This window comes from Salvelinus alpinus, chromosome 6 (genome assembly GCF_045679555.1).
Source record: "Salvelinus alpinus chromosome 6, SLU_Salpinus.1, whole genome shotgun sequence".
Classification (NCBI taxonomy): domain Eukaryota; kingdom Metazoa; phylum Chordata; class Actinopteri; order Salmoniformes; family Salmonidae; genus Salvelinus; species Salvelinus alpinus.
In genome coordinates, this window is record NC_092091.1 from 53,648,537 (window position 1) to 53,670,644 (window position 22,108).

General features: G+C 42.5%; 1 protein-coding gene across 1 annotated transcript in view; it reads left to right on the plus strand.

Annotated features, from left to right (window-relative positions):
* Positions 1 to 20,799, plus strand: part of LOC139578895 (neuromedin-K receptor-like) — a 37,124-nt gene extending 16,325 nt beyond the window's left edge. Inside the window, exons 4-5 of the mRNA XM_071407022.1 lie at positions 12,274 to 12,470; positions 14,047 to 20,799. Coding sequence (XP_071263123.1) covers positions 12,274 to 12,470; positions 14,047 to 14,353 — 504 coding nt within the window. The 3' untranslated portion in view covers positions 14,354 to 20,799. The remainder of the gene's footprint in view (positions 1 to 12,273; positions 12,471 to 14,046) is intronic.
* The last annotated feature ends 1,309 nt before the right edge of the window (positions 20,800 to 22,108 follow it).

A 22,108-nucleotide genomic window follows, 5' to 3' on the forward strand; every position in this document is an offset into this window, starting at 1 on the left:
AATTTATTTCTTACTCTTTCTTTCCCCTTCTTGCCTCTTCTGACCTCACCCTTTCCCAGTCCACTTCCATTCACAAGGCAGGTAATACGCTTGACCTCATCTTTACTAGAGGCTGTTCGGCCCTCCCTTCCTGCTTCGTGGCTGAGTGACTAATTGCGAGCTTACAGAACAAGGTTGCGGGCAGCTGAGCGAAAATGGAGGAAAACAAAACTTCCAGAGGACCTATCAACCTTTCACTCCCTCCTCTCTACCTTCTCTACCTCTGTATCCACTGCCAAAGCCGCGTTATATCACTCTAAATGTCAAGCTTCTGCCTCTAACCCTAGGAAACTATTTACCATCTACTTGGTCACCTCCCTGATCAAGGCCCTTCTCACCCGAGTTGTAGAAACATCTCAAGGTTGATCAATGGAAACAGGATAAACCTGAGCTCAATTTCTAGTCTCATAGCAAAGGGTCTGAATACTTATGTAACTAAGGTATTTCTGTTATTTCAACAAATTGGGTATTGTGTGTAGATTGATGAGGTCATTTTTTTATTTAACCCATTTTAGAAGGCTGTAATGCAACAAAATGCGGGAAAAGTCAAGGGGCCTGAAAACGTTCCGAATGCACTGTATATCAGCTTGGATGTTGGCCCACCACCTCAAGCGCAACCTCGACAAGACGAAGCTGCTCTTCCTCCCGGCGAAGGCCTGTCCGCTCCAACACTTCTCCATCACGGTTGACAACTCCATTGTCCTAATCCAGGTGCTTGTCATCTCCCGTCTGGACTACTGCAACTTGCTGTTGTCTGGGCTCCCCTCTTGTGCCATCAAACACCTGCAACTTATCCAGAACACTGCAGCCCGCCTGGTGTTCAACCTTCCGAAGTTCTCCCCTTTTGCCCTGCTCCCCAGCACTCTCCACTGGCTTCCAGTCGAAGCTCGCATCCACTACAAGACCATTGTACTTGCCTATGAAGCAGCAAGAGGAACTGCCTCTCCGTACCTTCAGGCCATGCTCAAACCCTACACCCCAACCCGAGCACTCCATTCTGCCACCTCTGGTCTCTTGACCCCTCCACCCCTACGGGAGGGCAGCTCCCAGTCCAAGCTCTTCTCTGTCCTGGCACCCCAATGGTGGAACCAGCTTCCCCCTGAAGCTAGGACAGCAGAGTATCTACCTCTTCAACGAGTATCTTAAATAATCCTACAGCACCCCCACTCGCACCTCACCCCGATCCACATACCCCATGTTGATATACATGTAAAGTATTGCAGCTTAATATTATGCACATTTACTCCAGCAGTGCTGAAGCTATGAATCAAGCTCCAACACTACTTTTTATTCTATTCAACTAGAACCAACAGGCAGTATGCAGCACTGTGCTAAGCAATACCACTAGCCCTGTGTTTCTTAAAATGCTACTAACGGGAGATTACATGCATCTGCGTGTTAAAGCAAACTTGCTTGCAACCAAAAACCCACAAGAATAAGCCAGGGGAAAAAGTTGATCTCTCGTTGTTACCGTGTCAAGTGATTATGATACCAGACATCTGCATCTAGGTTCTCTACTCCCGCCCCCAATGAAATGTCGACCTATTAGGAGCATCAGAAACTTTAAGGCTTGGAGTATAATAGGCCTATCTTTCATTCAAATGTTTCACCTTAAATGGCAAAATAATATGATATATGCCATTTGAAATAACTTTATTAGCCTACATTTTCATTTGATAAAAAAGTACAGGCTGTATAACTCAATCACGGTTGACATGATTTAGTTACACATTTCAAATATGGACAGTCAAGGGATATTTTACTCCCGATCTTGATAGTAAATTACCATACCAGAATTTTTTTCAGTTAAAGACAGTTGTTTTTAATGGATTACATCAATTGGAATCGAATAAAAAAGTAAGAGTAGGCTACATCAATGTCATGTCATTGCTCTATGGTTTTATACAGGCTAGATAGAGCCCAATCATAAACCTTTTAGCTGAACTAATACCACTTTCTCTATAGAGTTCGCCAGCTTGTAGTCTTAAAACCCAGAAATGACTTACCTCTGGTTCGTTCAGCCAATCCTATGGTGAAAATTAATGGGGAAAGAATAGGGTTTTGGGATAACCTCAGACCTTATTTTTGCCGTTTAACACAAGCTTAGGAGATATTATACATTTTGTTCTTTGAGGTAATATCAGTCAGTTAACATGACCTTTATGAATTATGAAGGCTTTATGTGTTTTATTTTATTATAATGAACAAAAATATAAACACAACATGTAAAGTGATGTTCCCATGTTTCATGAGCTAAAATAAAATATCCCAGAAATTGTTCATATGCACAAAAAGCTTATTTTTCTCAAATGTTGTGCAAATATTAGTTTATATCCCTGTTAGTGAACATTTCTCCTTTGCCAAGATAATACATCCACCTGACAGGTGTGGCATATGAAGAAGCTGATAATACAGCATGATCATTACACAGGTGCACCTTGTGCTGGGGACAATAAAATGTGAATTTCTCTACCGTAAGTCGTTTTAGAGAATTTGGCAGTATGTCCAACCGGCTTCACAACCGCAGACCACGTGTAACCATGCCAGCTCAGGTCCTCCACATCTGGCTTCTTCACCTGTGGGATCGTCTGAGACCAGCCACCCGGACAGCTGGTGAAACTGTGGGTTTGCATAACCGAAGAATTTCTGCACAAACTGTCAGAAACCATCACTGGGAAGCTCATCTGTGTGCTCGTCGTATTAACCAGGGTCTTGACCTGACTGCAGTTTGTCGTCATAACCGACTTCAGTGGGCAAAAGCTTACCTTCGATGGCCACTGGCACGCTGGAGATGTGTGCTCTTCACGGATGAATCCCGGTTTCAACAGTACCGGGTAGATGATAGACAGCGTGTATGGCGTCGTGTGGGCGAGCAGTTTGCTGATGTCAACGTTGTGAACAGAGTTCCCCATGGTGGTGGTGGGGTTATGGTATGGGCAGGCATAATCCACGGACAACAAACACAATTGCATTTTATCGATGTCAATTTGAATGCACAAAGATACTGTGACGAGATCCCGGGGCCCATTGTTGTGCCATTCATCTGCCGCCATCACCGCATGTTTCAGCATGATAATACACAGCCCCATGTCGCAAGGATCTTTACACAATTCCTAGAAGCCGAAAATGTCCCAGTTCTTCCATGGCCTGCATACTCACCAGACATGTCACCCATTGAGCACGTTTGGGATGCTCTGGATTAACGTGTACAACAGCGTGTTCCAATTCCCGCCAATATCCAGCAACTTATCACAGCCATTGGAGAGTAGTGGGACAACATTCCACAGGCCACAATCAACAGCCTGATCAACTCTATGCAAAGTAGATGCTTCGCGCTGCATGAGGAAAATGGTAGTCACACCAGATACTGACTGATCTACGCCCCTACTTTTTTTTTTTTAAAGGTATCTGTTACCAACAGATGCATATCTGTATTCCCAGTCATGTGAAATCCATAGATTAGGGCCTAATGAATTTATTTCATTTGACTGATTTCCTTATATGAACTGTAACACAGTAAAATCTTTGAAATTGTTGCATTTATATTTTTATTCAGTGTACATAAATTCTTAAATAATTTTTGCCGTTATCCAAGTAACGTCCAAAATCGGCATTAGTTTCCACATTTGCTTTGTCCATGGCGGAGTTAGTGCGTACAAAAAGAGGCCTTTACTATTTCTCTCCATAGTATGTCCTCTAATTTTTAAATAGTTAGCAGCAGCTGTCAATAATTAGAATGGAGAAAAAGCAATATCCTCCGTTATGTTTTGTTGAAAGTGGAAGCCTACTTCTTTTACCTCAGCAGACACCAGAGGCTGTTCGTGTTCTACCATTGAAGTAGGGTGGTACATATAATAGGCATTGGTACAGATAATGGGCGCAAGAGTTCAAGATCTTCCAATAGGGTCCCCGAATGGACATCTTTTGACTTGCCCACTCTGTCATATTTTTGTTTATCATCCCTCAGTTACATAGCAAACCAAGTGGCTGGGCTACCGTTTTTTTGTGGGCCTTTGTTTGAAAGGCTTTGATGATAGATAATTTATTCTGATGTATTTTTAGGGGCATTCCATCGCGAGCCAATGAGAAAGGTGAACAGTATATACAGTGAATTAAATACTAATCTCGGGTCACCAGCAGCCTAATTGATCGTTCTCGCTTTCTCAGCCAGGTGAGATGGACATGTTATTATTAACATGAGCGCAGGTCAGGTCGGAAGTGTGTCAGGAAGCATTGAATAGCTATAAAAGCCATAATTCCCATCATTATTATCTCCCGTCATCTCCATTCAACTGAAATGACGTCGGAGGAGGCTTGCATCTCCTTTTGTTGCTTGAACGTCCACTGTGCAGACCAGGCCTGGTAGTCCAGGTCATATTTGGTCCCTGTCTGGTGTCGTACACAAGCTCTATCTCTGGGAAAAATGACATAAGGCTTTTGACAAATGCCTCGTAATGACACCTGCGAATCCATTATCCCATCTGGGTAAAGAGTGGAGTCGCTCGAAGAATCATGAATTCAGAGTGTCTGGCAGCGAAGCAGAATTTGAAAGCAGTTGGATGCATTTTGCTGTTGACGTGTGGGTGGTGGATAGATGGATTACCTGGGGAGACCTGGATTTTTGCCTTTTAAAAAATCCAATAAGACTGTTTGGTAATCCCCATGGTACACACACATGTGATACACGGTCTCCTTCTGAGCTGGGCAGATAGGAGGGCAGGTGTAATCCTCCCAGTCTGACTGTTTCCTGCATTCCAAATGGCACCCTATTCCCTATATAATGTGCCCAGCGAAAGTCTACACATCCGTTGCATAGTCTTCACATGTTTCTGCCTTTCTATCAACTTGGCACAACTCTTAGGACAACATCTATCCATTGTTTTTGTCAACATTGCTCAGTATATTTGGTTGGGAACCATTGTCGGACAGCAATATTCTAGCCTTGTCTCAGATTTTTAGGCAGATTTAAGTCAGGACTGAGGCTGGATCATTTAGGAACACTCAACACCTCTTGGAAAGCCTTGGGCATTCAATGTATATAATTGTTCCGCTGAAAAATCAAACTATCCCAGGGTTAGGTATTCAGAAAACTGAGGCAGGGTTTCCTCTACCTTTTTACTGAGGCTTTGCTCCTTTCATTTTTCTTTTGATCCTGAAACTCACTTTGCCGGTGACAAGCATACCCATAACATGATGCTTCCACCACAAAACTTTAAAATGCTCTTTCTGTATCTTTCTTTTCTCTATCTCTATCTTTTTCTCTCACTATTTATCTATCTCATCGTTGTTAGTAGCGCTACATCCTCTGGTTTTCCTCTAGTCTAACTTATTGTTAGTCACTTACCGACATTACCATGCAATATCAATCTTATGTCGGGGACGACATGCCCCAAGACCGTTCAGCTCTCTTACTGAATAATTCAATATCCATTATCCAAATTTAAATGTTCATTAACATTCAGTATTTATAACACAAGGTTTCTCCCCCGGTGTTAGTTTAAATCAACTGACGTTTGTTTTCTATCTGCTTCCAAGTGGTTATTGTGAAAGGGGGCATAATATGGTAAAATTGACAATAATAGGAATAAAAAGAAAGGATAGACAGTTTATTCATTGTAGCTTCTGGGTGTGTAAATATATTTTCTCTGGTTATTTGAGTAGACTGTCTATTCAAATCAGTAGGTGTTCTGTAGGACTGAATTCAAAGGATTTGTAGTTTCTTTGGGTTGAGCCAGGGTGAATTAAATATACTGTATTTATTTTGGACTTTTGAAGGATTTCATGTCCTTACCAGGACTTGTCTTGGAAATGAATTGATCCCACATTAAACAGTACATTTGGTTAACATACAGTATTTTTTTCCAAACTTTTTTTGTCTCCTATTTTCTTGAAGCTGTAATCAGCATGTCACATTCATAAATGTCTGTCACAATGTCACTCAAAGAGCAGAAGGTACTGTACACTCTTTCACATCAGTTGTATTGATGTTTTTGAAAGAGCATTTCTCAGTACATTTTTTTTTTCTTTGAACAAATGAGCCTTTGAAACCAAAAAGACAAAATTGGTCAGTTGCTATTGAAGGCCTCAGGGAATGAGAGTTGGCCATTTATTTTCGTAATTTAATTTAATAACCATTCTCTTAGTTCTCTTATGTGCGAAGGAAAGAAAACCATGAAAATGGACTGCATTGAACATTCCTCTCTTAAGACTTTCCTAAACTCTCCAAAACAGATGGCCTGGAAAGTGCTCATCTCAACAGAAGACTCCTTTTTGAGGTTTGAAAACACCCTTTAACTTACCCAGCTTAGAGTGATGAGGTCGGTGTTGTGTTTTACCTCGCAATCAGTGAACCCTAAAACCACAAAGTCTCTTCCTTCAGAGAGGATTGCGTGGAAAACACTATTTCCGAACATTTCCATCAGAGTTCCGGAGGCATCGATAGAGGCCATTAGAAGAAACCCACTGGGCCCACTGGTTGAATCATAGTTGGAGTGCCATGAGATGGGCGGTGTTTGGGACTACACTATTGGTTCCATTGTACAAGACTCAAACAAGTGCACCTGAAGTGCTTTATTTGAAAGTTAACACATACTATTTGAACCCAGGTCTAGCAGGAAGAAAAAACAGAACCACCAGGTTGTCAAAACCCTGTATGGGGTGTGTGTGCCTGCCTACCTGCAAGGGGTCATACGGTCCAGATAACTGAGTCACCACCAACACTAATGATTGCTGACAGCAGGCGGTTGCTTCGGATTGCGTAAATGCGGAGGGCAAAAAAAATTGGCAAATTGGGCGTAATCAACCCACCTCATCACCTACCTAATCAGACAGTTACTCTTTCTGCGGGACACATCGCTCCTTCCCTGCCCCCCTACGGCGAGTGACACTTATGAGTAAATACATCCCACTGCTCTCCCTATGAATGAATGCATACCTGATCCATTCTTGATAGCTCCGCTCGGCTTTTAGGTTGTATTTATTCTTGCTTGTTTTTGAGTCTCTAGCTCCACTGCTCTTCAATGTGTGTGCTCGAGTGTTGAGCGAGATGCCCGTTAATTCGCTTTTTACTAGGATAGTCATTGGGATGGATGATGGTTTATTCGTGGTTCATTCAGCTGGTTCGGGGTTATACTGTCCTTTCCATTTAGTTTTGATCTGCTGTGTGTGTCTGCGTGCGTGCACATTTGTATGCATTCTCATGTGTGTGTGTGTGTGTTTGTTGCTGTGACTGTGTCTGTGTCTCTTTTACCCAGTGGTCAATAGATCCCCTAGCTCTTTATTTTCATGGCGTACAGATCAATAACAGGGAACCAACACACTTAACGCAGACCGACAGAATCCATATGGCCTTAGCTGACCAGCCCAGCAGTAGTGTTACTAACACATTGTGTGACCGCTCTAGTCGCCCCCCCCCCCCCCCCAATTAATGCTAAAACAGAATCCATATGGCCTTAGCTGACCAGGCCAGCAGTAGTGTTACTAACACATTCTGCGACCTCTCTAGTTTTCTCCCACCCACAGGCTTTTGTTTTGTTGAGCTGTCCATTCATTTTAGCAACAAGTGTCCTCTAGCAAGGACATGTCTTTTCTCCTTGTCAGAGAACAACCACCCTTCACTTACTGACATGGAAAAGGAGAAAATAATTGAGTCTGTTTTTATCTACATTTCCTGAGATTTAAAGTGTAAACGCTTCTTTAAGGCATGTGTTGCTGTTATTTGCTAGGAGTAACACTTCTTAAACATTTCTTTCAGATAAAAAAAACAGATTGTCCTGGAAAAATCTGAGATAAGTGATCGAAAATAGCAGTTGTCCGCTTATCTTACTAAAACTTAAAAACCCTGACTTATCTGCTGTTGTCACGTGTGCTCCCTCTCTGGCCTCTAGGTCACCAGGCTGCTCGTTATGGTGCACACCTGTCACCATTGTGACGCGCACCTGCGCATCATCAGACTCACCTGGACCCATCACTTCCCTGATTACCTTCCCTATAAATGTCACTCCCTTTGGTTCCGTCCCCAGGCGTTATTGTTTCTGTGTCATTGCTGTACGTTGTTCGTGGTTTCTTGTTTTGGATTGTTACTTTTATTTATTAAAACACTCCCCCCCTCAGCGCACTCGTTATAGCAGTCCTCAACTGGTCAGAAGTAGTCGACTTTAAAGGGAATAGGGTGCCATTTGGTACACCAAGTTTGTCTGTGACATGACTACCTGACCATTGTTTCTATTGGTTATTATAGGACATGACCTCATGTAGCCACAGGCAGTGACTGGCATTTTACTAGGTATGCTAGTATGGCTTCCGTATCCTCCCAAGAAACACTGAAAACAACACATTCCATGTACTGTCCTTTTGTACAATACCGTCGATATGCCAGCCAGACCTGGGTTTAAGTAGCATTTGTTTTCAATTAAATACTTTGAGAGCTTGATTGGGCATTGCCGAGAGTGCCAAGTAGGTTAGGGTTTGCACTTTTGGAATTATGCCATTGGTTCCAATCAAGGACAGAAAGAAAACAAGTACTATCCACGTCATGGACATGAGAAATATAAGATTGTCTTGCCTTGTTTCAATTATTGCGCAGGCATCCGTGAACTTTTCTGTCACTCCATATTGGCTGCCAGAAATAGAGATGAGGAACATTATATTTTCGTTTTCTCTCCGGGTTGTTTTCCTTCACTTCTTTTTGCTCTTTTGCTCTCTGCCTGTCTGGGCTCAGTCGTGTGGCGTGCTCTGAACTTTGCTCTTCTGAGCCTCTGAGCTTTTATGAAAATCCCTTCTGTTGAATCACCCACTGTGAGAAGACAGCCGACTCTTTTCCCATGCTCGTCCACCGTCCACTTGTTGCTGTCAGAGAGAGAGAGAGAGAGACAGCAAGGTTGAGAGAGAGAGTGCGTGTGTCGTGTGTACACTACCTGTATCCACAATGCAACAGGACAGGGAAGATGGGTATATTTCCAGAATAAAGAAATCTTTCTACCTAGATGCTTTTGATATTCAACAGTTTTCAGTATTATTTTTAATTTGACAGTGACATTGCTGCTTTTGTACCATACATTTGCTCATCCTTCTATTTTGCATTAACACTGATCGAGTAAGTCTTTAGATGTAGATTTTCCTTGCTGTTATTCCGTTTTTGAGTAAGTCCATTCAACCTTGAACATGACCATATTTGCTTTTGCGTTAACAACTCCTACCACCATCTAGCATCCACACCATTGTGCAGCCTAAGCTAAGGGCTTAATCCCAAATTGCTCCCTATTTAACCTAACCCATAGGGCTCCGGTCAAAAGTAGTGCACTACTATATAGGGAATATGGTGACATTTTGGACAATCCAAGCTCTCTCTTCAGAAGTGAAGCCATGTCCTGGGGATTCAAAGGGTAACTAAGATCAAAGAAGACAAAAGGAGCGGAAGTCTTTTCTCAGCTTTCCTGCCAGTCTCTCGGTAGGCCGAATGGTCAGCTTCCGTTTCTTTAATCTTCGGGGCCACAGGTCCTTTTGAGGAGAAGAGAGATATGTGCAATCATAATAGCAGTCTTTCCGCAATGGACACACAGACACACACACAAGCTCTGTTATTCTCTCCTGGCTGTCGGATCTGACGCCCACCTGGAGCAAAGATCACCCCTTACTGTGAAGAGGATCGAACCTGAAAAACGTCTTCAGTTTCTGAAATACTTCTGGGACTGTGGTGCAGACTAACAAATACCACCAACTGGTGATAAGAGACTGAACGCTGGAGTTCACTTCTTCCCTTTTCAAACGTGCTGTTGATGTGTCTTTCAGAAACTGTGTTTTTGTCACCAGTTTCTCCCTGATGAAAAATTAAGGTTTAAATGGCCAATTTAAACCTTAATTTGTGTGTGGCGTTAAAATTGGTCGTTTTTTTGTGTTTTTTTTTGTATTTTGCTTCATCTTTGAGCAAAGGACCTGGATCTGGAGTGTTTTTTTTTAAAGCAAGAAAGGCATTTTGATATCTAACCAACACTTTGATATACAGTGTCAAGAAAAAGTATGTGAACCCTTTGGAATTACCTGGATTTCTGCATAAATTGGTCATCAAATTTGATTTGATCTTCATCTAAATCACAACAATAGACACACAGTCTGCTTAAACTAATAACACACTAATTATTGTATTGTTCTTGTCTATATTGAACACATAATTTCAACATTCACAGTGTAGGTTAGAAAAGGTATATGTGAACCCCAAGGCTAATGACTTCTCCAAAAGCTAATTGGAGTCAGGAGTCAGCTAACCTGGAGTCCAATCAATGAGACGAGATTGGAGATGTTGGTTAGAGCTGACTTGCCCTATAAAAACACAAATTTGAGTTTGCTATTCACAAGAAGCATTGCCTGATGTGAATCATGCCTCGAACAAAAGAGATCGCAGAAGACCTAAGATTAAGAATTGTTGACTTGCATAGCTGGAAAGGGTTACAAAAGTATCTCTTTTGTAACCCTTGATGTCCATCAGTCCAAGGTAAGACAAATTGTCTATAAATGGAGAAAGTTCAGCACTGTTGCTACTCTCCCTAGGAGTGGCTGTCCTGCAAAGATGACTGCAAGAGCACAGCGCAGAATGTTCAATGAGGTTAAGAAGAATCCTAGTGTCAGCTTAAGACTTACAGGAATCTCTGGAACATGCTAACATTTCTGTTGACGAGTCTACGATACGTAAAACATCAAACAAGAAAGGTGTTCATGGGAGGACACCACGGAAGAAGCCACTGCTATCCAAAAAAAACATTGCTGCACGTCTGAAGTTTGCAAAAGTGCACCTGGATGTTCTACAGCACTACTGGCAAAATGTTCTGTGGACAGATGAAACTACAGTTGAGTTATTTGGAAGGAACACACAACACTATGTGTGGAGAAAAAAAGGCACAGCACACCAACATCAAAACCTCATCCCAACTGTAAAGTATGGTGGAGGGAGCATCATGGTTTGGGGCTGCTTTACTACCTCAGGGCCTGGACAGCTTGCTATCATCGACTGAAAAATGAATTCCCAACTTTATCAAGACATTTTGCAGGAGAATGTAAGGCTATCTGTCCGCCAATTGAAGCTCAACAGAAGTTGGGTGATGCAACAGCACAACGACCCAAAACACAGAAGTAAATCAACAACAGAATGGCTTCAACAGAAGAAAATACGCGTTCTGGAGTGGCCCAGTCCTGATCTCAACCCAATTTGAGATGCTGTGGCATGACCTCGAGAGCAGTTCACAACAGACATCCCAAGAATATTGCTGAACTGAAACAGTTCTGTAAAGGGAATTGTCCAAAATTCCTCCTGACCGTTGTGCAGATCTGATTGCTGACAAAGGAGGGTCAACCAGTTAATAAATCCAAGGGTTCACATACTTTTTCCACCCTGCACTGTGAATGTTTACACGATGTGTTCAATAAAGACATGAAAACGTATAATTGTTTGTGTGTTATTAGTTTAAGCAGACTGTGTTCGTCTATTGTTGTGACGTAGATGGCGGGTGGTGCAGTGGTCTAGGGCACTGCATCGCAGTGCTAGCTGCGCCACCAGAGTCTCTGGGTTCGCGCCTGGGCTGGGTTCGCGCCCAGGCTCTGTTGCAGCCGGCCGCAACCGGGAGATCCGTGGGGCGACGCACAATTGGCATAGCGTCGTCCGGGTTAGGGAGGGTTTGTCCGGTAGGGAGGGTTTGGCCGGTAGGGATATCCTTGTCTCAGTATGTAAAAATGTAATAAAAATGTATGCACTCTACTGTAAGTCGCTCTGGATAAGAGCGTCTGCTAAAATGTAAAATGTAGATGAAGATCAGATCAAATTTTATGACGAATTTATGCAGAAATTCAGGTATTTACAAAGGGTTCATACTTTTTCTTGCCACTCTATGTCTACAGTAACATACAGCTCTTACCAGGCTCACTAAAGCACACACACACACACACACACACACACACTCATTAAAGCTAATGCAGCTAGGTGATGTGGAAGAAGGAAACAGGCTGAAGCTTCATTTATCTTCTCCAAAGGAAGGAGAGACAGCTCTCTTTGCTCTCCCTTGAATAATAACTGCAGAGCGCACTTCACAACCTAATTAGCTTCAGTTGTCTGGCTGATCGAGTGGCAGGGGAATTTGCCTCTTTATCAGCAGACGCCACACAGTGTCCAGACAGCTCGCCTCACAGGGTTGAACGAGAATTGAACTAATATTACCCCCCCCCCCCGCCTCCCTCCCTCACCTCCAGGTGGTCAAGATGATGATCATTGTGGTGGTGACCTTCGCCCTCTGCTGGCTGCCGTACCACGTCTACTTCATCGTGACGGGGCTCAACAAGGCTCTGATGAGGTGGAAGTCTATCCAACAGGTCTACCTGTCAGTGATGTGGCTGGCCATGAGCTCCACCATGTACAATCCCATCATCTACTGCTGCCTGAACAGCAGGTAAGGAGAATACACACGTGTGCAGACAGCTAGGCAAGCAGAAATGGGAGCATGCACGGGCGGAGGCACATACACACATTTTCATGGTCGATGGTTGAAAAGGGCGTGGAAAGAATATGCTGTTGGCCTGCCTCTGTATAGGTTCATAACAATCCTTGAAAAACAACTGAAGTGCAGAATCTCCTATCGGAATATCCTGTAATCCTCTGAACAGAGCACACGAGAGATGTGCTTCAACAAAGGTCCAGGCAATGGCAACCCTGATAATAGGTCCTTTTGTGATGTTCATGCCCTCTTGAAAATGCAAAAAAACAACAACATATTAGGTATTTTAGGACTGAGGCTTGAAAGTAAAGTTACTTCAAGGACATCACTGAGAAATGCTGAAAGAGACCTGGAAATCAAAGCATAATTTCAATTGGTTGCCATTGCATGCTTTCTGAACATGTTCTTTAAGCCACTCGGTGCTTAGGCGGGTAGTTCGGTACCTGTGTGACTCATTCTTTCTGCAAACAGGAACAATGCAGGTACAGAACCTGGAGGTATGACGTCAGGTGTAGTCATATAAGACCCTCTCAGTGTCACCTCGTGTACGCACACAAAAACCCTCCCACAAACCTACACACACATACTGTATCTGTATTTCCATGGTCAATGAATCCTAATGGCATGAAAAGAGCATAGAAGTTGTATATCCATCTTGACAAGCTCTATGCCTTAGTCTGTCCTTTGCCCGGCCTCGGGAATCTCATAACCATATTAAACACAGAGCAAGACCTCCTTGAAGAAGCTTCAGTGCTCTGAATCCAGACTCTGAGCATTGATGAACGCTAGCTTGTGAATGAAGCTCCCCAGTGCACTTAGGTACACACAGGCAATTATCTAAAGCACATAGCACTCTTACCATCGACACAATCAGGCTATTCAGGAAGGATGTGCTGTGTGGTATGTGTGGTTGCTTTTCCCCCTTCATGATGTGAATATATAAAAACGACAAGTAAATCCTTCTTGGCTATTATAAGTAAGCCTTGTCCGAGCCAAAATCTCACGTTTTGGTAGAGTTTGAAGTATACCCCTGGACAGGACTCTATATTACAAATGTTTTATTTTATGTATTTATTTAAGTACTGTATTTTGTTGTTTATTATCTGGGTCATTAGTTGACTTTTAAATTGATGGAGAACACAGGGCTGTGTATGTTGCAGTCGATTAGGTTTAGTTTCCTGTTTTAATTGTTTATTTGTTGCTGTGTACTTTCGGTTGAGGTTTTATGTCATTATACGACTCTTCAACCTCACTGCACTGTACACATTGGTATGTCATTTGTTTGCTGCTGCCTTTATGAAAATCAGATCATTATATGAAACCTGGGTTGTGTTCAGTAGGTAGAAAACGTTTTGAAATGTAGTGACACTGGTGCTGTCTTACTTGAACTCGTCCAATAAGAACACAGAATTTCCTTTTCTGTTGGAAAACATTTTACAAACAGCGTGGCCTTGAACACTACCCCGTTCGCAAAATCAAATGTCATTCACACCCCCGCCCCCCCTCTCTATACACCCCTTTTTCCCCCCAGGTTCCGGGCTGGCTTCAAGCGGGCATTCCGCTGGTGCCCCTTCGTCCAGGTGTCCAGCTATGATGAGCTGGAGCTGAGGGCCACCCGCCTCCACCCGGCCCGCCAGAGCAGCATGTACACCCTGTCCCGCATGGATACCTCCGTGGTAGTGGCGTATGACCCTGTAGGCGGAACAAACAACCAGAACCAGGCCAGGAAGAAGAGCTACGTCAACCAGAGAATGGAAAACGGGCTTGGTTGCAATGGGAACGGGGCCAAGGCTAAGGCAGGCTGCGCCCCCAATGCTGAGGCTGAGGACTTCTCCTAAAGGAGGCCATACTGGATGCAGACACACACTGTCAGGCATGAGCAAACACACAGGCATGTGTTCACACACGCAAGCATGTATAGAGTGGTAACATATACTGGGTACAGTACATGCAAAGACAGGTAGACATTGCAAACATACATACATGCTGTCCCTGTCAATACACACACATGCAAACACACACTTTTCAAAGAGTTCAGAGAATATCGCTGAAAACACATTTTAGATGAGAAGCAGGAATTAATTGTCAAATATAACCATCAGATAGCATATTGTTGTACGGTCTGTAATACTATGAACATCACTGAAGTGTACTGTATATAAAAACATGCATAAGAAAATAAGATTTACAAAAAATGCCTGGTCAAGTAACATCCTGAATGCAATGGCTACTGAGTGTTTAAAACATTATGAATACCTGCTCTTTCCATGACATAGACTGACCAGGTGAAAGATATGATCCCTTATTGATCCACTTCAATCAGTGTAGATGAAAGGGAGGAGAAAGGTTAAAGAAGGATTTTTCTGGGTTTTTCACGCTCAGCGTTTCCCGTGTGTATCAAGAATGGTCCACCACCCAAAGGACATCTAGCCACCTTGACACAACTGTGGGAAGCATCGAAGTCAACATGAGCCACCATCCCTGTAGAATGCGTTCCGACACCTTGAGACACCCAGATTCCATGCCCCGATGAATTGAGGCAATTCAATATTAGGAAGGTGTTCTTGATGTTTTGTACACTCAGCTTCAGAAGTATTGGGACAGTGAAAATGTGTTTGTTGTTTTGGCTCTGTACACCAGCACTTTGGATTTTAAATGATATGAGGTTAACGTGCAGACTGTCAGCTTTAATTTAAGGGTATGTTCATCCATATCGAGTGAACCGTTTAGACATTACAGCACTTTTAGATTATCTCTGCTACAGTAGATACCAGAGAGAGAACATTTTCTGGAGCAACCTATATATTTAGGTAGTGTGTCCGTAGTTACCATTTGTAGCAGTGGGTTTTAGCTGTAGTCTTATGTCATGTATAGAATGACTGGTCCCAGTTTAAACAAACCACAACTTATAAAGACTTCATATAGCATACTGAGGTGCAGACTGTCAGCTTTAATTCGAGGGTATTTCCATCCATATCGGGCGAACTGTTTAGAAATTACAGCACTGTTTGATTATGCACAAATACCATACCCCTCAAAAATGCTAACCTCCCCTGTTATTGTATTGGTGAGAGGCTAGCATGTCTTGGGGTATGATATTTGTGCGTCTCTTAAACTTTCTCACTCATCGTTATTCACGATTCATTCAGGATTATCCATAATCATGGTAGCATCCACATTCATGTATAAGTGTTTAGAAACGTATTCTTAGTGACGATAATAGTGACTCCAAAAGGACACAATACATTACATTGGGCACAAAACAATCTGAAACACCACCAAAACACAACACAACCAAAAGAGTCTCATCTCTATAGAGCTGCTGCCTATGCTGTCTGACAAAATCACTATTTTGTAGTTCTTCAAAGTAAATGAGGCATACTTTTATGACTGCTGAATACCAACTATCAATCACTTAGATCATCTATTTTCAGGTAGATACCTCCGAAGCAACAGCTACTCTATATCCCCTCATGATTGCACATTCTTCTCTGTCTTCAGTAGCAGGCTTAAAAGAAACAGAGCGGACAAGTAGCTGAGCAATGGCTTATGGTCATTGTAGTTAATTACCACCTTTTATGCGCTAAACTATGTAGAATATTGGCATTTTGGAAACTACAACTCCCTACTATATTGCACAGTTCAGGCTAGATCTTATTTATCTTTAGAGAAACTGTGGAATGTGCACATTGAGCTCACAGAAAACCTCAGAAATAAATGGAATTCAAATAATTTAACTGACTTTGGTCAATTAGTGGTTTTAGAAACGGAAAAAGTATCTACATTTCGGTTATTCTCTCAGCACTACAAATACTAAACTTAAGTAAATTTTTCCCAATGCTTTTGGTCCCCTAAAATGGGGGGGGGGGGTATGTACTGTACAAGAAGTGCTATAATTTCTAAACGATTCACCTGATATAGATGAAAATACCCCCAAATGAAAGCTGATAGACTGCATTTTAACAACATTGTCATTGTATAATTTCAAATCCAAAGTGCTGGCGTACACAGCCAAAACAACAACAAATGTGTCACTGTCCCAATAGTTTTGGAGCTCACTGTATATAACATATTGCATATTATGAAATACCGTATACATTTGAAACAATGTACAGAGTTCATGTGAAGAGCTACAACAGCGACCGCATTCTACGTCATCAATGTATTGTTTACGCAATAATGTTGGCCAGTACTCCATTTACAATGATGTGCTGGGGGGAAACAGGCAGAATACATGCCTCGCTGACGACTGTTCTTCTGTATGCACGGTCCTCATTGAGCTGAATGATCCGTTCTCATCACACACACACACACACACACACACACACACACACACACACACACACACACACACACACACACACACACACACACACACACACACACACACACACACACACACACACACACACACACACACACAAACACACACTCAACACTGTGGGAAATTTACAATTAACATGTCATGGAGGGGCCCATAAAATATACACGGACACCTTGGAGTACACCTAAACATTCCCTCCTTTGATCTTTTGCTTACGGAGCTATGATTGGAACACTGGGCTTGCCGTGTTAGTTTCTGGGTCATGCTATTGTAAACTGTATAGGCTAGACTACCGTGTGCCAGATCATCATGTGACGCTCTAACATCAGCACATTTGATTGACCTGTGTTTTCTGGAGCAACCGATATCTTTAGGTAGTGTGTCCGTAGTTACCATTTGTGGCTTTTAGCTGTAGTCTTACGTAATGTATAGAATGACTTGTCCTAGTTTAAACAAACTACAACTTATAAAGGCTTCATATGGCATACATATGGTCTTCGTAAGCACTGCACAGATTCTACATGTCAAGTCTTATGTCATGTAGTTACATCATGTATAGAATGACCAAAGTATCCGTCTATCCCTCCATTATGCCCCAGTTGTAACCTCTATAGCCACTTAGTGATTTCCAATGGAAAACACTGTTGATTAAACTCGCCAGTAAGAAATATCTTTGTTAATTGAGTTTTGATGGCATTCCATCGCTGCAGTGAATCTGGTTTGATTACCTAATGGTCCCTCAACCTTTTTCCCATAGTCCCGTGTGTGTGCGTGTGCAAGTGTGTGTCCTTGTGTGTGAGTGCGTGTGAGAGTGCACGTTTGTGTGTGTGCGCGTGTTAGGTGTTAGTGTGTATGCACATTGTTTTTCCTCCATAGTCCTACATGGTCAACATTAGACCACCATTGGCAACAAAGCAAACTAACGATTACACAACTGTGCACATAAATAACTAGCTAATTGTTTATTTAAAGCGGCGTCATTGATCTGAATCCGAATGCTTAGAACAGCGTAAATAGATGCCTATTTGTTACTGCTAATGTTTTAAAGCAGTGTCCATGTTTTTCTATGTTTGGGTAGCTTTGTGGTTGATACACGCTTTCAAATAAGAAAACAAGTGCAAGGACAACTGATGTGGAATGGAATGAAAATAGCGTTTTTTTTAGCTGCCCACCTACTATTATTTTGCCTTCATATTCCCATTGAGAATAATATCACCTCCCGCATTGTACTTACATATAGTACTGTAGCTTTGAAAGAAATGGCCACAATGAGGTTTTTATACGATCACAGTGTTTAGATGTGTGTGCTTGTGCGTGCGTGCGTGCGTGCGCCCACGGAGCAGAGTTTTCATGATCACAATGTGTGTGTGGGTGCGTCCACAGTACAGTGGTTAGATATGACCACAGTGTTTAGAATCGAGATGTCAGGTAAACCCTTGGGCCATCAATTAGAGGGATGGTATTTCTCCCCTCTGTGTGTGTGTGTGTGTGTGTGTGTGTGTGTGTGTGTGTGTGTGTGTGTGTGTGTGTGTGTGTGTGTGTGTGTGTGTGTGTGTGTGTGTGTGTGTGTGTGTGTGTGTGTGTGTGTGTGTGTGTGTGTGTGTGTAATCCTTCTGGGTTTAAATCAAGTGCTGGCACTAGCACCAGGCGTCTCTTCAGCCTTTGACTTTTTTGGCTCGACACTCCAAGAGAACAACCACATTTGGTTTAGGATATTTCTTCCGCTGACCAACGAGCCGTGTTATACCCAACAGCCCAGCGCAGTATAAAGACATTACATGCCATAGCTCAGGTTCCATAGCTGTCTGATATGGGGTCTCTAGGGGGTCTCCTGCCAACTCCCTCAGGGGGCGAAGATAATTCAAAGCCTGATGCACCGGTCTTACCTTGGCCCCCCCAAGGCCCTTGTAGCCGGTGAAGTGTTGTATTTTGTCACAGTTTGAATTGAAATGTAATGTTTTTTTCCCCCAGATGACAGACTACCCACCTGTGGCCCTCAGCTTGACTTAAAGATAACATTAAAATAACAGCTGTGTGGATGAAGAAAAAAAAAACAGCCGGTAGTAAGGTAACAAACTGTACGCACAACAAGTCACATTCAATAGCGTTATCAAATATCAGTGGGGTTGCATCGCAGTGACAGGTTGCATCACAAGTGATGGAATGTAGTTAGTTAGTGTAATACTTGAGCATGATACCTCATTTTAAAGCAGTGCATTTATGCAATGAAATGTGAGGATTGGAGTCGTTATAGAAAATGCTATGGTGATATAGAGGCACGATGTTGTAACGGCAGTGAGCAGGTTAATCAAAAGATATTAAGAGCGTTATAACTTTGAACAAAGACATTTCTAGATGTTCTTTTCATGACACGCACTTTCATTTGCTTGTTTTGATATGAGCTAATGTGACCCTTCCATTTGATAGTGATGTAAATGCATATATTACAGTGAAATCAGACTAGATTCAGTTTGAGATTGCCATTCATCTTCTCCGCGAGGATTCTTTCCAACGTTTCCTTACCCTAGACGTGAAGTCAACATGGTCTTACCAGAATATGTAAAGATAGTGACGTTAAACCATTGTAGTTATATGCCACTTAAGCGTACGTATTAGTTGTATATCACTTACAATGACATTACTTACCTAATCTGATGTATTACTTGTGTGTCACTTATTGTTCTTATGTCATTGTAAAGACGCATTGTCTAAGATTAGGGACAGGTTGTCCTATAACGTCAACATTCTGACATATTTCTAATGAGGTATGTCTGGTGTAGTGTTGCTGGAGAATGCCAATAGAATGTTCTATGCCTTTATGAAAGAATGTAAAGAAACTTTAGAGACGTTATGATTCAAGAATGTAAAGAAATACTATATTTGCGTTGTGTATTTCATTACGTGTCGTCATGATGTGTTTTAGCTATAGTATTTATCATTCAATGGCAAATCAAGCTTTTCATCGGTACTCCAATTGTTTTGATACAGTGTTGGTATTCATTAAGATATGGTTTGATACTACAAGAAACAAAATACAGCTATGAAATTTTTTTTTTGTGACGTCAGTCGTCCTTTGTATATTTGTTACTGAAGACAATGTTTTAGGTTTAATGTATAACTAATGGTGCCTCTATCAAATGGTAGGTCTTTTTGCTTTGCAGTTGTCCAGATGAACTGATTTGATAACACTTAAATGTAAAAAGCACTGAATAAAGATATACCACAGGGTCATCAGTCATAACACCTTCACAGTGCTAATGGCAGCATACAGTATGCAACAAACTCCCAGTTGACCAATGCTGTGTAGTGACTTAACATTGGCATAAGATATTATGAATGTTCATGTAGTGCTTATAAAGTTGTAATGTGATGCTTATGCATGTGGTACAAAGTATTTCTGCATAACCTCTTCTAAAGTTTGTTTTTATGGGCCAGTTTCATGTACCCAGATTAAGTTTATTAATGGCCTCAAAATTTGCTTTGAATAGGTTTAATCTAGGTATCAGCTATCAATGTACAAAATTCTGTCTTAGCTTAATGTCAAGGGTCTGTCTATGGTCTTATCATGAATGTTTACATCTACACAACCAAAAATATCGAATTTCAAACACTTTATTGTAATACATTCCAAATTGAAGAAACATACACTTGGGAAATCCTGTTTGCTTAGATTGAAAAGTGTTTTATGTGGTTATGAGTTACATGTATATTTACAAGCGGCATATGAACAGTGACAAGCAGCATATGTGTAACTTGCAGTGTTTCACAGTGATAACAGTAGCACAGGCCCTTCCAATTTAAGACGTGTAATCAATACATTCAATTCTGTACATTGTGAACAGTTTTGTGTTAGTTATTTATGACCAACTGGTGGAGTTTTGGTTGACTTTCGTCACAACATGGACTTTGTCATTGTCAATGGAAAGTGATCCTGTAAATAAAATAGTTTTATGTTCTTTATTAGGTGTCCCTACTAATTCTTCTTGTTGATGCTGTGTCAACATTCTGTGGTATTTACATGACCATTGTGCAGTTGTGGAAAAAGTACCCAATTGTCATACTTGAGTAAGAGTAAAAATATCTTCATCGAAAATTTGTCCGGCAAAAGTAGAAGTCACCCACTAAAATACTACTTCAGTAAAAGTCTAAAAGTATTTAGTTTTAAATATACTTAAGTATCAAAAGTAAATGTAATTGCTCAAATATACTTAAGTATCAAAGGTAAAAGTGTAACGGCAGCCTTCCCTCTCTTTACTAGAAGAGGGGGTGTAACAGGGATCAGACCAACACGCAGCGTAGCCAGAGCTCAACATGTTTAATTAAACGAATAAACAGTGAACACTACAAATAGAAAAATAACAAAATGTGGCAAACCGATACAGTCCTAGCTGGTGCATAGAAAACACAAAGACAGGAAACAACCACCCACAAAATCCCAACACAAAACAAGCCACCTACAGTATATATGATTCTCAATCAGGGACAACGATTGACAGCTGCCTCTGATTGAGAACCATATTAGGCTCAACACAGAAACAGACAAACTAGACACACAACATAGAATGCCCACCCAGCTCACGTCCTGACCAACACTAAAACAAGCAACACACATAAGAACTATGGTCAGGACGTGACAGTACCCCCCTCCTGAGGTGCGGACTCCGAACGCACCCCTAAAACTCAAGGGGAGGGTCTGGGTGGGCATCTGTCCGCGGTGGCGGCTCCGGCGCAGGACGAGGCCACCACTCCACCAGTGTCATTGTCCCCCTCCTTAGCGTCCTTTGAGTGGCGACCCTCGCCCCCGACCTTGGCCTAGGCATCCTCACCAAAGTCCCCACTAAATTGAGGAGACAGCTCAGGACAGAGAGGTAGCTCAGGACAGAGAGGTAGCTCAGGACAGAGAGGTAGCTCAGGACAGAGAGGTAGCTCAGGACAGAGAGGTAGCTCAGGACAGAGAGGTAGCTCCGGACAGAGAGGTAGCTCCGGACTGAAGGGCAGCTCCGGACAGATGGCAGCTCATGACTGGAGGGCAGCTCATGACTGGAGGGCAGCTCATGACTGGAGGGCAGCTCATGACTGGCTGGCGGCTCTGGCGGCTCCTGACTGGTTGGCGGCTCTGGCGGCTCCTGACTGGCTGGCGGCTCTGGCGGCTCCTGACTGGCTGGCGGCTCTGGCGGCTCCTGACTGGCTGGCGGCTCTGGCGGCTCCTGACTGGCTGGCGGCTCTGGCGGCTCCTGACTGGCTGGCGGCTCTGGCGGCTCCTGACTGG